Raw genomic sequence first — 17,977 nt, forward strand, 5'->3', positions numbered from 1 at the left:
TGACTCCTAAAAAGTTAATCGATGCCTCTAGAGAAACTATGTGTCCAAAATTATTACATACATTTTGGTCACTTTCACGTTCTTTCAGCGAACACTGATGGCTGAAGTCAAAATTTCCTTCAGATCCTCTTCAAAATACAAAAATTCTTGATACCAGCAAAATTATGACATTTGGAACAAAAAGAGAGAAAGAAACAAAGTTTGTTAATCGACTTTCAATATGCTGATTTTTTTTCAATAGCTGTTGAGTACATGATCCTCTTTTCACCAGATCATGTGATTCATCATATTGCCTGTTATTACTCCACACTTATCTAGTTTATAATTATCACATGTAATTAATGTTCCCAAAAGAAGAAACATTCTTATCATGTTTCGTCATTAACCGAAAATGACATCTTTTTATCATTAATGAATCTAAAAATGGGGAAGTACCATCTCCAAAAATTTCTACCGGTTAAAGGCAGGGTATAAAAGAACTTGTAGTGTTGATATTTCATTAGTTCAACGAGATATACTATACATCCGAAATTTTCATTCATTCATCGAAATAAAAATGAAGTGTTTTGTGTTTGCAGTTTGTTGTGTGGCAGCAACTATTGCGATGCCCTTCGATGTTGTGGAAGATGTAGATGGAGAGCAATATTACGTTATTCCAATTAGTCGACAGAAAAGGTGAGGAATTAGGTTATCCAAATTCAAACTCAAACCACTCAAACCACACCAAACGTTTACACTATGTTCGAACGAATGGTTTTGAAAACTGAAATTATAATAATTACATTATTGATGAAGCATTTGATATTATTTTGATAACTCTTTTCATATAAACTATTCAAAATGAATATAGGGACACATCCTTATAATCCAATATGTAAAAAATATGTATTATTTCATGATAAAAACTCCTGGTGTGTAGTCCATACTACACTTATCATGTTCCATCCGGTTGTTTATTATTTTTTTTACTTCTTTTTGTACTTTTAGCTACAAAATCATTAATATGAAAAATTCTGTATTTAGTTTCACTTTACTTTAGTTCGTGATAGGTACTAAATTTTAAAATTTAAAGAATGAATGTTTTTGTAATGGGTAAAAGGATACGTAGGGTGTAGCTCAAGTTGCTAGAGCAGTGGCATTGATCGAAGTAGGGTATTCAAAGCGTCGTGTGGCCCAAATGCCTAATGTGAGTCATTCTTCGGTTTCCAGAGCTTAGAATCGCTACCAAATTCACAGCATACTAAAAAGAGCCCCTTATCCCAATCGACAAAGGGCAACAACCCGCAGAGAGGATCATTTGTTACGACTTTGGACGATTAGGGGTCGCACCGATTCTGCTAGAACACTGCAAAATCGCCTTATAGAAGCTACGGGAACGTGAATTTCGAACCAAACGATACGAAACCGACTTCACGAAGTACAACTCCATGCAAGACAATCTGCTAGAGCCCCTAGATTAACTCCAACTCATCGAGGAAACCGTAGAAACTTTTGTCAAGAGCATCGTAATTGGAATTTAGAGCAATGGGCCAATTTAATGTTTACAGATGAAAAGAAATTCATATTATTCAACAATGACGGACGTGTTCAGGTATGGAGACATTCCGGTGAACGCTATTTGGATGAAGAAATTGTTCCATTTCGAGGTGGATCGATAATGGTATGGGCTGGTATAACTTCGACAGGACACACGGACCTTGTGGTATTTCAGGAAGGGACTTTAACGACTGACCGTTACATAGAGGAGATATTGGAACCTCATGTCGTCCTATTTGCCCAAAATATGGGCGCTGGGTTCATTTTACAACAAGATAATGCCAGGCCACACGTAGCCAGGGTCTTGAGAAATGTCGTACAGGAGCACAATATTAATGTCATGAGATGGGCAGCTAATAGTCCGGATTTAAATCCTATTGAGCAGCTCTGGGATAAACTGGAAAGACGTTTGAAAGATCATCAACCCTTCCAAAATCTGAAACAAGTTTTGACCATTTACGAGCAGTTACCACAACAAATAATTAGAAATTTAGTGGAAAGCATGCCTCGTCGTTGTGCCGAACTTCTTAGAGCAAGGGGTAGACGTACTCACTATTAATGAACATTTTTCTCAAATGAATTTTATTTGTTTTTGACACTCTTCTGTATTTCTTTTTAATCGTATTACCAAACAGCATTTTGAAAACAATGTAAGTTGAATTTAATAAAGGCACCTATAAACTATTTTATAAATATAAATGTTTGACAAAATCATACATATTTTTTTAGTTATTGCATTTTAAGGACATGTCTCTATATTCATTTTGAGTAGTTTATTTTCTTTGTGTTCTCTGATGAAAAATTGTTCATCGTGACTAAAACATTACTATGTTTTGACTATCCATAATAATTGAGTAATAATAAATCCCTAATGAATTCGATGCTATAGAAGCTTCAACAAAATTCAGAATTCGTACATTTGAAACCTAAATTTTTATTTGCAGACAAACGAATTGGGGCATATCAAACTCGGGTTTTGGAGGCAGTCACAGAGGAACACTCTACAACAACGATCGTCACCGATTGGACGGCACTGCATCCGCTTTTAAAAACTTTGGATCACACGGATTCAGACCTGACCAAGTTGGTGGACGCTTGGACTACAACCACAAGCCGTCCGGCTCTTCTGCCTTCGCAGGAGCTAATAACGTGCGCGGTTGGGGGACAGATGTCGCCGCTGGTGGGAGATATAACATTCACCAAGGTAAAAACTATGGAGTGGATTTGACCGGACAATATGGAAGGCATTTTGGAGGACCTGGTGGAACTGGACGGCCTGAAGCTGGTGTATTTTTGAATGCCCACGGAAGATTCTGATTGTTTTTTATGAAAAGAATGAGAATGAGTGAGATATATTATTATTTATGTATGTATTATTTATTGAATGATTAAAAAATATTGATAAATAATTCTGTTTCAATTTGTCTCTAAATAATGGAAATCTGTATTGAAGATGTTTCAGAACAAACAATAGATTGGTACTGAGATCATTTTCATTACTTTAATATGAAAAAAAATTAATCAATACAGTTTATTGTATGACTTTCACTATAATGGTTTCACAAAAACCGCGACACGTGTTTCAATATACAATACCTTCTTCAAGCATAAACTTGTGTTTCAAGTTTATGCTTGCTATACAATAGCTTCTTCAAGCATAAACTTGTGCTTCAAGTTCATGAAGTTTATGCTTGAAGAAGCTATTGTATAGCGAAACACGTATCGCGGTTTTCGTAAAACCCTTATAGTGAAAATCATACAATAAATTGTATTGATTAGTTTTTTAATATGGATGTTCATCAAGTATCGGCCAGTTCTATTCAATTACTTTAATATGAATTCAAAAATTTAAATGTGAAGTTTGAGAATAATGATTTTTTCAGCAACTCACAATATGGTTTCAGAAAGTCACGCTCAACAATAGATGCAGTGTTCGACGTCGTGTCTGGCGTGATTGAGGAACTTGAGCAGAGCAATCACACTGCGTTGATTCTTTGTGACCTGTTGAAAGCGTTCGACTGCGTCTCACATGAAATTCTATTGGAAAAATTAAACTATTATGTAGTTAGAGGTATTCCGCTCCACTTAATGGGAATATATCTTTCTAATCGTCAACAAGCAGTGATGCTCAACGATACCTTATCAAACTGTTGAGCATGGCGTTCAGCAAGGGTCTGTTTTGGGCCCGCTCTCATTGGTCATTCCTGTGAATGACTTTGCGGACGACACCACTTTCATTCTGTCTGATGAAAATAATGATATATTACAGTCTCAACTCGACGAGGTATCTAATAGTGCTAATCAGTTGTTTCTATCTAATAAGCTGAAACTAATTTTACAGAAAACACAATACATCCGGATTTCTGCTAATAATCAAATCATCTCTAATTGTGAAACTATTGAAGTTAAATTACTGGGCATTACATTAGATAATAGACTCAACTGGTCTGCACATATTTCTCAACTGAAGAGAAAACTCTCGGGTTCTCTAATTGTTCTTCGCCAATTGAAGTACATCACAAGCGCAAATATATTAAAAACCTCATATTTTTCACTCTTTCACTCTCCTATTAGTTAAGATGTACGACATTGAAATATTTAGGATGGAAAAGAAGGCACTGAGAGTGCTGGCTAATATTGGATACAGGGATCACTGTCAAGAATACTTCAAAAAATTTAGAATTATGCCATTGCCAACTTTATTTCTTTATTATGTATTGATTGAAATCCATAAGAAGAAACCATCCTTGGCGAAACAATGTCATATCCACGAATATAACACACGAAACGCTCACCACATTAGAACAAATAGATTTCGTCTTCACTTATCGTCAGAAAATTTCATAGATTACTCTCTGTACAATATTTTGCCCCAAGATTTCAAAGAACTCAGTCTGAACACATACAAGAGAAAATTGAAAAATTATTTGTTGAGGCATCGCTTCTATTCTGTCGATGACTTCAGAATACATTTTTGTGGTAACATACAAGTCACTACTTCTTTTTGATTTTCAAAGTTTTTACATATGTGATTGTTGTGTAAATTTTAACTTGTAAATGTTGTGTAAATGTTAACTTGTACATTTTAAATGTGAAGCCAAACATGACTTGCTTCAAACATATTATACATATTATGTAACGTAGTCAAATAAATATTATTATTATCATTATTATTACTACTATTATGCTTTTGGTATTTTTTGGCTTGGACTAAATACTGACAAACTTGCAGAAAAATCCAAAGAATGAACGAATAACTCAAAAATGAAAAGAGTGGAATTATTATAAATATAACTTGAAAGAAATTTTATATCGATTTGTATACGTGTGCCGAATGCAAAATAAGTTCGAATAATGTATCGAGGAGAGATACGAAGTCTGTTGAAAATATTAGGTGAATTTTCATTTTTTCAAAGCGAATCGCTTTTTAAGCGAATCGGTTTTTATCTTCTCAATCGTCGTAAAACGGCATCCTTTCAATGTTACCTACAATCTTGGGAACTAAAAAAAATCGTAGGGGGCCAAATCTGGTGAATAAGATGGCTAAGGTGTGATTACGGTGTTGTTTTTGACCAGAAAATTATGAAAAAGCAGCGGCATTATCATGATGCAAAAGCCAAGAATTGTTTTCCACATTATTGGATGTTTTCTTCGTATTGCTTCTCGCTAGCGGCGCATAACTTCAAGATAATACTCCTTATTGATCGTACGACTATGTGGAAATAATTCCTGATGCACTACGCCACGGTAATCGAATAAAACAGTGAGTAAAACCTTGACTTTTAATCGAACTTGGAGCGCATTTTTGGTTTCGGGTCCTGGGCTCTTCCATTGGGACAATTGGACTCTTTGGTTTCGATATCATAACCACATACCCATAATTCGTCACCAGTTATGACCCTTTCAAGCAAATATGGATGCTCATGCAACGGTTTTTTCTGGTCATTATTCAACAATTTTGGAACGAACTTCGCTGTCACACGATTCATGCCTGACATCCTCAGCAACTTCTCTAATAGTGATTCGAAGGTTCTCCGAAACAATTTTCTTCCTTCCTCAACATTTTCATCGGTTGTTGATGTGCTGGTTTCGAAGTATTACCTCTCATCAGTGTAGCAAAGATCCAACCCAAACAACAAAGTACCTGGGATTCAAATAATATCAAGGTGATTCAACTGCTTGTATGAAATCTTTGCCTAAGAGGAAGATCGTTAACTAGCTCCATCTCGTGAACGGAGTCCCAGGTGGGGAAGAAATATCCCATGTATCAGTTCTCTGATAGAAATCAAAATAAGTTTGAATACTGTATCGCGAAGAGATACATCACTTCCATCACTTTCACAATGGAGAAGAAAGTCCACAATGAATTGTCATTCTTAGACGTATTGGTGAAGAGGACCGACACTAAATGGGAAACATCTGTATATCGAAAACCTTCTCACACAGGACAGTATCTGAACCAGGAATCCAACCACCATCAATCGACTAAGAGAGAAATCATTAGGACTCTACTATACCGTGCTTTCGGGCTCTGTAATACAAAGGAAGGTCTAGAAAAGGAATTATGCATCATCAAAAATGACCTTTAACGGAATGGTTACTACCAAATAATGGTGGAACAGGCTTTAGCTTCCACAAGGAAGAGTAGCCGCCACAACTAGTACTTGTACTTCCCTACATCAGAGGATTGTCGGAAAGGATAAATAGGATTGGATCCAAGTATAACATCAGAACCTGTTTCAGATCTGGGAACACTTTCCATAGTAGCACAAAAACGATGTCACCAAACGCGGACTGCGATTCCAAGAATTGCATTCACAGATACCCTGCGAGTGCGGAGAATCATACATCGGTGAAACTAAGAGGCCATTGGAAGTTCACATTGCCGAGCACAAGAAACACACACGTCGAGGAGAAACCAGCAAATCAGGAATAGTAGAGCATGCTTAGACTCATCAATATAACATCAAGTGAGCTCAAGCTGAAATCATCCACAAGGAGGAACACTACTTTAGGAGAAAATTCAAAGAAGCCGCATATATGTTGTCCAACAATGCTTTTAGTCAAGCTAGCGTAGAGATACGCAACATATGGAAACCTCTAATCAAGCCGAACACGACCAGCTCCCGCCAAACGATCAGTTTCCGCTAAAACCTTTGAAGCACAGGGAGGAAAGGGGGGATTGGTGAAAGCACTCGAATGGCCTATAAATAGTCAGATCTCAGATCTCTAGTTATCATCCGAAGACGATTGTGGATACTATCAATCGAAACTGAAGTAACTTGGTTTGGAATCTTTCAATTTCCATTTCTTGTTGATAACTTTTTGATTTTCATCTCGTGTTGATTGTTCATTTTTTTTTATTTTTCAGTTGTTGCTTGTATTTTATTTTATTGCAGTTTCAGTTTTCTTTTAATCAATATAATTTTAATTTTTCAGCTATTCTTTTTTAATTTTTTACAGGGATTTCAAATCAATTTATATAATATTTGACAATGGAAGTCCAAACTAATGAAATGCACCACGAAACATTGTCAACTATCTTCAAACAAGAGATACATACATATAAAAAATTATTATTCCTCTCCCAACTACCTACACCGTAGGTTCTGGTAGACACACTGCTGTTTGGGTCGGATGTTTCCTGTTCTGATGAGAGGTAATATCTCGAAACCGGTCTGTATGTGATCCACTCGAATGATTTCAGCATGCTGCTATATGAACGAGAATCATCTGCGAGACTGTCCTCTGTGAGGTATCTTGCTTACATTCAATATCCAGCGTGGTACTAGCCACGGAAGTAGTTTTTACCAGCACGTTTTTTCCAGAACCTACGGTGTTGGTAGTTGGAAGAGATGAATATTTCGAGATTCTATTTCGAAATATCTATTTTCTTATGAGGGAAGGATTGGAAAATAAAAGTTTTCACTATTCAAAATTATTGAAAACAACCCGATTTTCAAATTTGTCAGAGATAGCATGAGGGTAGTTTCTTTTGATTATTGAACCTCTTCAAGCATCAACTATGAAATATTTCATAAAATTGTATCAATAAAAATTCCATGTGAATAATATGATTTATAACGCACATAGAAAATGTTACATAGAAACTGATAGGACCCAGTATATAGTAAATATGTTCAGTAAAAGTTTTTGTTTTCCACTGGCTAAATTTTTTAACGGGTTTTTAGTTAATTCGAAGAGAAATATAGTCATCTCGTCACTTCTTCATTCCCATTTTTCTATTTCTGTTTTATCATTGAGATTTATGCTGTTTTAATTGTCCGTTCGAGTTCTCTTTCCTCTAAAAATAACCTCATGTCATGTCTGGTATTTTAATAATACCATTGACTGACTATCCGTAAACGAATGCAGTAGTGCAGCAATTTCGTTGACTGAAAGAAACGGAAAGCGATAGAACGATGAAAATGTCTCTAGGAGAACTATATCTGTCAATTATAATTGGTTAGATATTTTTTTTAATTCCTGAGTGGTTGAATTTGAAAATTCATATTCACATTCATATAAGTTAACATTCATTCATTGCAGATATTATGAAAAAGATTTTTGAAGGGAAAACGTTAGGTTTAACTGAATTTTTACGAGAAAATATTTGCATACGAGACAACTTCACAAGATACGGTTTCCATCAATCTAATTAGTAAAAGTATTTAGATTATTTCAAAACTGAAAACTTCATTAATGCATTTCACCAACAAAGTTGGCGACTTTAGGATCTTCAAAATTGGCCGCGGTGGTAGTGCGCCCGACTCACGATCGCAAGGCCGTGGGTTCGATTCCAGCCTCGACCAGATATTTTTCTCGAGAGAATTTATCTGGTTGAAGCTGGGATGATTCTGCAACCGTGTTAGGAATCACACGTTAAACGGTAAGACCTCGTTAGTCCTTAGTTCGCACAAGTTTGTCAATTTATGAGAGTTGTCGGTCGTATGGGGGCGACAACTGATAAACGGAAAATTAGATTTTAAACAGACAGACAGAAAAGGGACATCTCGTTTTAGTTTTTTGGATAGCGGGTTGGCTGTCCTTGTTCATCTTTCACTGCCTGAACCACTGTGCATGCTATTTTTGGCGAGTGCATTGGTTTTGGATGTGGGGGTTGAGCAAACCGGCCATCGGATGCCTGCTTCCACGTAGCCCCGCTGGATACGGAAATGACAGAATCACTTGTGGTTCTGTTATTCCCTAACTGAATGGCATCCCAACGATGGCTTGATACTGAGGGGTGTGTATCCGTGCCGAGAGTATGAATGACACTGAGTCTAGCTGTCTCTACGGAACCTTCGAGATACCGGGTGCCCTCTCGTCGTAGCATCGCCTTGTCACGGTAATGCGGGGCTCTGACGTGATTGACCTTCTTCCCCTAAAATTTTTTTCTGACGCTGAGTCCACAGAGAAGATGGATGTCGAGCTTACGACTCCAACTGACCTCCCTGTAAATTTAGATCAGGAGCGAGAGCTTTTCAACTCCTGATCCAATGAATGAACCTAAAAAAAGGTTTGGTGGTGCAGCCAGGAAACGACTGAGTCGTCTCCTCAAGAGCAGGGTACCTTATGAAACCGCCTTGTACCAAATTCTTGAGCGGCGTACGCAGAATCTGTCTCAGGTAGTGGAACAAACCCCCCATGAGCAGGTTAGCAAACGTTTGTGCTCAAGTGATGATTCACCAAACCACAGGCCAAAAAGCCCTGCACGGTTAAATCTAAGGCATCGTCAGGTGTAGCTGACGTGCAAAAACCCTTATATGGGAAGGTTGTCGCGGGTATCAAGGTGGGAATCTTGCACCTTAACTATCCGACTCTCTCATTAACGATGAAACAGCAGAGCATATACTTTGTGCTTGCCCCGCTGGGTACCGGATCAGGTTTTTAGAGTTCGGCAAAGCCGTTCTCTTACCATCTGACCTTAAAGACCACTCACCATAAAAACTAATCGGCTTCGTTGAGAAGCTGGGTTTATTTGGTCGAGTGTGAATAGGTGTGAGCCACAATAAACCCTTGCGGGTTGCGGTGGAGGGTCGAATAGACCCAATCTAACCTAACACAATCTAGTTTTTTACATCATCTACACATCTTTGTGAAGAGTTCATTTTTTGAAATTAATTGCGTTCTTCTTTTCTCTGGAAGATTTCTCCATTTTTGGATAAAGATGGAGAAGTAGAAAACCAAAACGTTCGATTCCCAAAAATTAATCTCTTCTAAAATTATACCCCCTTTAATTTAAACAAAATTCCTATGGCTGGGATTCAAACGGAAAAACGAATGAATATCATTATGTACTGTGCTGAAGAGGCAATACGGTGTCTTATTCCGAAACATCGAATGTCCGTCATTGAGGATGACAGTGTTCCATTCAAGTGAAATTTTACGTATTTTATTTACTATACTGTGTTGGAATCATATGAATGACATCTGATTCAATTCCACAACGAATGTTTGGAGTAAAAACTGAATAGGCAGAAGTATTTTTTGTATAATTCAATTTTCATATGGAAGTATTTTTTAGAGAGGGCTTTTTCTTCCAGTTTGTGTAAAAGTAACTTTTTTGGATGATCTAAAGGGTTCATTTTATCGAAATTAATTGTTTTCTTCCTTTCTTTGAAAGATCTGTTCATCTCCTGAAGACGCCAACTTGGTTGGTGAAACGTCGGAAAAAATATTGTATTTCTGGTGATTGGGAAAAAGTTTGTTTTTGGATGCATAACCTTATTGATATTTAAAAAATCTGTTTTGAAATCTGTTCTTCCGTTAACCAGCTGTCGTGTTGCACCTCTACGAACGACAAACCTCAGTAGTCGAAACTTGTGCGAGCTAAGGATTAACGAGGTCTTACCTTTCAACGTGTGATTCATAACACGGACAGTGCGCAGTTTCAATCTGCCACAGATCTTATTAGTAATATTGGTCTGGGGCATGACTTCAACGTTTGAACTCTTCTTTCTTCAATGAGGACAAAACATTTCGAGTGCAAGATAGAATTTATTCATTTATTTAGTTTGTTGAACTTTTGAACATTTAGTTTGTTTGTTGAATGAATTATATCAAACACAAATTAAGGAGAATTTAGTCAGTATGGAAATGCTTGTTGAAGCTATTGAATAATTTTCCAGTGAAAATCTCACAATAATGTGCCACTCACCAGAACATTTCAAAAAATCCGATTGTTTTGCAAAATTTATTCTGCGGGTTTGTTGATGATGGTCTGCAGGTTCCCATGCCTGACGTTTCATTTACTATGGAAATAGTATGTGCTGCGAGGAAAACTGGAACATTCCATTCGTCGCCTTAATGCCTTTGATAATTTCTGCCGCAGCTGTATACGAACCGTCAGGCATTAAAATGTGCAGAGCACTGCCAACAATCCCAATAAATGTCTGAAAGATTACACACTTTGATCACATCCGAATGTCAAAAGAATTTTTCAGAAATTACCGTTTTCAACCAATATTTGATTGTGACAAATGGGAGATGAATTCTGTTACCACAATAATTAAATTTGAATAATCATTACATTTATCTGAATTAAGTGTTGAGCCACACCTCTATTGAAACTAATGGGACAAAAATAGATCGCCTCAAAGGAGGTTATCGAAAGTAGATATATTTGTTTATTATGGCTAGCGAACGTTGTTCTCACGGAAATTAAACTGATCATTAATAAAGCTGCATATTTCAAGTCGGAACTTTGTCGGCTGTGTACAGGGTGAGTCAATAAGATTTCCTCGGTCCATTGTTGTCAGAGGAAACAATTTTTTGAACTGCTCAATTTTTTTGCAATCATATCGCTAAAAAATATCCTTCAAAATTATTTTCTCGCGTACTGGGTGATTCATCCGAGCGTGGACAACCAATAATATATTTTTTAAACGAAATACAAGCAGGAAAATTATTTTGTTGATTTCGTGTTATTTTCTGATGAAGCGACTTTTCATAAAAATGGAACTGCTGCAATTATGCAGTGGAAAACCCCCATTTAGTTCGTTGCCTGAACCATCAACAGCGTTGGTCACTGAATGTTTAGGATGGAGTTCTCGGAAAAAGAGTTATCGGTCCGTATTTTTTAGATGGGCATCTCACTAGAAAAAAATATGTAAGATTTCTCTGGCATGAGTTTTCGAATTTATTGGACGGGCTACAACAAGACGATGCACCACCACATTTTAGAACTGAGGTGCGGGAATACCTTAACGATCATTTCAATCGAAAATGGATAGGTAGGGGTGGGCCTGTGGCGTGGCCACCCAAATCACCTGACTTGACCAAAACGGATTTTTTGGAGGTATATCAAATGGATGGTCTACCAAACTCCTCCAACAGCTATAGAATACATGAAACGAAGAATCACTAGAGCTTTCAGGGAAATCCCAGAGTATATGCTGGAACGTGTAGAGAATTCGTTTAAAAGAAAACTGGCATTATATATTGCATAATGCCAGTCGCCATTTTGAACTTCTTGTGGACTCCTCTATTCAATAAAAAAATTCAGGCGTTATTGTTCTCATTGAAAAAGTAAGTGTTCGTAAATAAATGAATTTTTCGTGGTTATAACAATTAATAAAACTGGGTATAATTTGTAAAATATCAGTTTTTCGTATAGTATACCTCTGATAAAAAATGTAGTGAAATGTTAAAACATTTCATACAAATGAAAAAATACTGGGTGTTCCATTTGAAAAAGTTGAATTATGTCTGTTTGAAGATGAATGAAACGTGACCGGTTTTACCGAAAGTAGAGATTCCCAAAATTATCATAGTGATGTTGACTAACTATTCCTAAAAAAAACACTTAATTGCTGTAGACATACGGGTGGTGAATTAAAAAAATATTGTTTGCAAAGTAGGTTTTTCTGGGATAACTTGGCAATGCCGCAATGGAAATTCGAAAAACAATTTTTTTTAAAATTTAAAAAATATGTAATCGAATTACTTTACATACTGGGCGTTCCATGTAAAAAAATATTACTTTGGTTAGCCTTGCTCGGCTGAATCGCCCAGTATGCGGGAACATAATTTTTAAAGATAGTATTTTCTGATATGACAGCGAAAAAAATTGAGCAATTTGAAAAATTGTTTTCCCTGACAACCATAGGCCGAAGGAATCTTTTTGACTCATCCTGTATTTCGAGAAGTGATTATGATTAATAAGTTTCAATAAATTAGACGGGCTATAAAATGATACACTGGCGAATAAAACGAACTTTTCTAGTAATACTTTTCAGTTGTATATTTTTAACCTCAACTCTGTCAATTGTACAAAAAAAGTAGTACTAGATATATTTTTTGCGGATAAAGGTAAAATGTGTGGCAAGAGTACCAAGTAGGGTACCATTTTACGGTTGTTTCAAAAGTTTTGACAGTTTCAATGTTATGTATTTTTGTAGCTCCATATCTCAATAAATATTCATTTTACTCTGTCGTGGTATACACTGGTCCAGATAGAATCCTACCTGTCTTGTTAATCAACTATTTCACTTCCTCTTTCACTAAAAATAATATTTCAAAACTCATTTGACCAGGGGATCTTTCCGAATGTTTGGAAGAATTATTTCCTCTCTCCCATATTCTGACCGATGAAATTTTCAATATTTACAAGCATGTCATTTCTGAAGAGCAACATGGTTTCTATGAAGGGCGTTTTACTGTTACTAACCTGAATGTTTTCCAAATTTTTTTGCAATAAACTCGGATGAGGCTTCCAGGTAGATGTCACACCGATCTCGTCAAAGCTTTTGACTCTGTTAATCACAGGCTTTTAATTTCTAAATTGGAGGGCCTCGGAGTGGTTGACAGCTAACTGTCATTGATCAGTTCGTATCTAAGTAACCGGTATGTGAAAATAGCTAACAGTATATCCAATGCAATTAGAGTAATCTTAGGCGTCCCTCAAAGAACGCACATTAGCCCAATATTATTTTATTATTCGTTAATGATGTAACTGACGTCTTCGAAAATTCCAAAGTCTCCCTCGATGTTGACGATCTCGAATTTTTCAGGGAAGTTTCCTCCATAGAAAATTGTCAAATGATTCAGACTGATAAAGATAATTAATTTTTCCAACTACTGTAAAATAAACCTGCTGAACATCAATGTGGAAAAATGCAAGGTACCTACCGCGTTTCTCTAAATCACATTAAACTTTTGAGCTGGAATGTTTCATTGATGACTATATTTTACATCTTGTAGATAATATTTGTGTTCTGGGTATTGTCTTTGACAAGGATCTGAACTTCAACAATCATGTGAACAATATTTGTAACAAAGCCTTAAGAATATTAGGATCCATCGAGAGACAAATACTACACATATTAGATTGGGATGCAATAAAATACATCGACTACAAACTTTTCCAACACTTCGATAACTTTCGCACCGGTAGAACCTTCGCCAATTAGGACCAGGCAAAAACGGCCTTCATGGACTTTATCGAATCCCGAGCACAGAATTTTTATGCTGACAGAATTGTTCGACTTGTGTTACGTTGGCAAAAATGTACTGATTCAAATGGCGCCTCCTTTCGATTATAATGAAGAAGTATTCAATAATATCGCAGTTTGAAATAAGCCCATGAAAACGGACAAACATTTTGAAACAACTTGAAGAATAATGTGAAGAATATGTTCCTTTTAGAATTTGAAGGTCAGGTTAGATGTTGAGGATACATAGGTTAGGTTGAGTTAGGATGTGACAAATTATGGAATTTCAATCTAATTTCGAGATACTTGGCAAAAAGTGAATGAAAAGGAATAAAAAAAAGGTCGATGATCTGGAACAAGATGTTTTGAATTGAAAATATGTGAATTGCAATCGTTTATTGCTTAATAAAAAAGGTAAAATATGACATCATACAAACTTTGACAGGCTATCGAAAACTAATTGAGTACGAGAAAAATAAAAAGTGTTCTGAATTCCTACCATCACGTAGTATCATCACACAAAAAAATCGCGAAAATCCGTAAGTATCCCATAAAGTAAAATTTTTCCGTAATTTGTTCCGAAAAAAAATTGTTATGATTGAATAAAATGAATGCACATACCTCGGACAATCTCACATTTTCTTCTAAAGTCTGGAACTCACTCTGCTTCAAAGAATCTACTTCAGTCTGCAACTCTGCAACTTCACTACTGAGCTGCTTGATGGTCCTATTCAAATTTTCTATATCGGTATCGGAGTTTGATTCTCCGTCTCCGGCGTCAACTCCTTCGTCTACGGCATCTTTGTCCAGTAGCAGCGTTTTCCTCTTCAGCACTTTGTTTTCTTTGTACCACTGCGCCGCATCCTTGAGAGCCCTGAATAATTTGATTTTTGTGGTGAAAATTTTCATTTCAAATTTATCTTCTGTCAAAAGTGAAATTTTTGTGCGAATGTCAAATCAATGTTGTATAATGTCCATCGACATTTTGTTACCTGTTGAAATAATAATCGAAGGATATCTTCATGAGGATGGCGAAAAAAGTTATTGATGATGATATTGAGTCATATCTGTTTGGTGTACTTCCGAAATGGCATTTCATTCTGGCAAATGTAATGGAAAAACTAAAAGTGGTTTTCATTTATTTCACTTTTTATTGAGTATTCACATGGCAATCTTGTTTACTGAGGAATAGGGAACTCGCATACACGTCCCCGTTTCAGAATATTTTGATTTCTTCGTGGACACCTTCAAGAAAGTTGTGAAAATTACTTGAAATTAGTCAACTTTGATTTCTTCATAATAGAAATTATAAGAGACGTACAACGAAAGGACTTTTCTGAATTTCAACCTGTACGTGGAATTTTTTAGAATTGTTGTTGATGACAAAATGCGTTACCTTTTGTAACCAACGGAAGTCCTTCTATTTCATCATCAATTATATAAGAGGAAACTACATATTTTACAACAGAAATGAGTGATGTTTTTCGATAATTTTGTAGCTCAAAAAATTGAGAATGAATATTTTCAGTCAAATCTAAAAAAAATTATTTAAACACGTTAGTTAATTTTCTTTTGTGTAACTTGTCGGAACCTATATATAAAAAACTACGCTGTTTCAGCAGTACGACTCGAAGATGTATTTGCTTCAAAACACGCTCAACTCATGTAAAGATATGTTAGGAAACTTGTTATGCATTTCCCCCTCTATTTTTTTACATTTGGGATAATACCAGGAAGAAAAACCAATGTTACTTACCAAGTTAACGTGTGAATAAGTGTGGTTCCAGAAGTACCCGGCCTGACCTAGAGATGGCAGTAGTTGTTTGAAAAATATCACGGTATCAGAAAGTACACAATCTATAAAGCATACATTTCAAGTTTGAAGACGCTACGTTGTTTAGTATTTGTTTGGCAGCCACAAATAGTGAACGTTATTGGTGAATTTTTGAAAATGGAAAAAATTGGTCATCGGTATGTGGTACAAAAGTTTGTTTGAAAAGCCTCAGCCCAACCAATAAAGTGCATTTCTTCAATGTTCCCCCTTATAATTTTTGAATGGGTCGTCTCAAAAAATTGAAATTTGGGATAATGAAATTAATGCATGAATACTTTATTTTGAAGTGAAATTGACAGATGAAACTTTCAAAATGGCGACTGGACGCCATCTGAATAAATAAAAATTAAATGGACGAATACTTCACAATCCTAGAATATGAAGTCAATATCTTCACCTAATACAAAATGGCGTAACATTTAATAATTTCCTGAAGACAAACAGATATTTCAAGAAATATTCCTTCTTATCTGCCATACGACAATTCCAACAACCCGATTAAGTTTGTTAAGTTATTTTTTGTTAATAAAAATGATAAAAAAAACGTCAGTACGACAAAGAACATCATTGTTCAGTTTGAATATTCTCATTTAGTTTTCGGTTTTACTAGTAGAACGGTACCACGTCAACAATCTCTAAAATGGTCAATTCTCGTCTACTGGAAAAAAATGAAGCAATTTTTATTTACGGTGAGGGAACTTGTATCCAAATTCACAACTACCGGTAGTGTACATAACAGAAAGCCCCCAGGTCATCCGTCCATTCCGGAATTGGTGAAATGGTAGTAAATCCTGAACAGTCTACTTATTCCGTCGTGAATATTTGTGACGTGTCTCCTTCTACTCTGTGGAGACTTTTGAAGAGGAATAAGTATCATGCATACAAAATCAAAATGGTACACCAATTAACTGAAAATGACCCTGATCGAAGAACAGAATTCTGCGGAATCATGACGGAAATCATAGCAAGGCATCCTACCTATCTCCACAATATTTATTTTAGTGGCGAATGTACATTTTCTAAGCGGAAATGTTCATAGACAAAATTGTCGTTATTGAAGTAACACTAACCCTCACGTTTTCCGGGAAACACATACCCTAGATACAGAAAAAAATTAACGTTTGGTCAGGAATATTGGAAAACCATATTGTAGGACCTCTATTTATTGATCAAAATTCAACAGGGGAACTGTATTTGAATATGCTGGAAACTACTGTTGACCCTCTCATCACTGAAATCGTCAAAGCGAATCCTGAAGAATTCGATATGTATATTGTATTCCAACAAGATGGAGCAGCACTACACATTACTCCAGACAAATAAGAAAATATTTGGATACTACTTTTCCCGGTGTTTTGAGTGGCCGTCGAGGTCCTACAGAATGGCCAGCCTGTTCGCTAGATTTGACACCTTTGGACTTTTTTATGGGGCTACCTGAAGCAAAAGGTGTACGAAACTGAACCTGCTTCAGTATTGTATATACGACACAGAATAATGAATATTTGTAGAGATATTGACGTTACTGTGCTCGAAAATGTTCGGATACCCTGTTCATATATCGAGAAGTTCAAGGCAACCATTTCGAGCATCTTCTGAACTGACCTCAAGCTTATTACTTTATATTATGTAGTTAAATGTCAATGTGTTCATGCAATTATTGAAAGTTCGCCATTTTGCAGTAGTTGAAGATATTGACATTATATTCTAGGGTTGTGACATTTGTCAGGAGCTTCAAAAACATGTGTCACAAGACCCCCTATCCATTTGATTTTTTCCCCAGATGGCGCCCAGTCGCTATTTCGAAAGTTTCATCTGTCAATTCCACTTTAAAATAAAGTATTCATGCATTCATTTCATTATTCCAAATTTAAATTTTTTGAGTTGACCCGTTCAAAAAATAAAAGGGAGGGGGGTCATTAAAGAAATGCACTGTATAAAAGCTGCACTGGATCCTACTCTAGGTGAGTCTGCCTTTCCGTTTACACCAGTAAAGTATTGGGCTGCCATGACGAGCATCGCAGTGGTCGACCAAATGTGGTGACAAGTCCAGAAACGGTGAAGAAAATCTACAAAACGGTACTGAATGATTGTCGACTGAAAGTGCGCGAGCTAGCAGACTTAGTAGACATTTCAGAAAGGGCGTACATCGATTATTATCTGAAAATTTTGACAT

General features: G+C 36.2%; 2 protein-coding genes across 3 annotated transcripts in view; one reads left to right on the forward strand and one right to left on the reverse strand.

Moving 5' to 3' along the window:
- Positions 1-17,977, reverse strand: part of LOC111512661 (uncharacterized) — a 106,356-nt gene that overhangs the window by 44,883 nt on the left and 43,496 nt on the right. The window contains exons 1-2 of one of the 2 annotated variants that reach the window (XM_023168817.2): positions 14,963-15,114; positions 14,592-14,844 (exon numbers count right to left, since the gene is read on the reverse strand). In XM_023168817.2, the coding sequence (XP_023024585.2) occupies positions 14,592-14,844; positions 14,963-15,108 (399 nt within the window). In that variant the 5' untranslated portion in view covers positions 15,109-15,114. Of the gene's footprint in view, positions 1-14,591; positions 14,845-14,962; positions 15,115-17,977 lie in introns of those variants that run through there. The other variant, XM_023168809.2, reaches the window with a different exon arrangement.
- Positions 482-2,945, forward strand: LOC141480654 (uncharacterized). The gene is made up of 2 exons (XM_074170855.1): positions 482-675; positions 2,481-2,945. The coding sequence occupies exons 1-2, from the start codon at positions 557-559 to the stop codon at positions 2,851-2,853; spliced, it is 492 nt and encodes a 163-aa protein (XP_074026956.1). The 5' UTR covers positions 482-556; the 3' UTR covers positions 2,854-2,945.

This window comes from Leptinotarsa decemlineata, unplaced genomic scaffold, assembly GCF_025532065.1.
Source record: "Leptinotarsa decemlineata unplaced genomic scaffold, Ldec_3_MD MMD2_tig00000008_RagTag_RagTag, whole genome shotgun sequence".
NCBI lineage: Eukaryota > Metazoa > Arthropoda > Insecta > Coleoptera > Chrysomelidae > Leptinotarsa > Leptinotarsa decemlineata.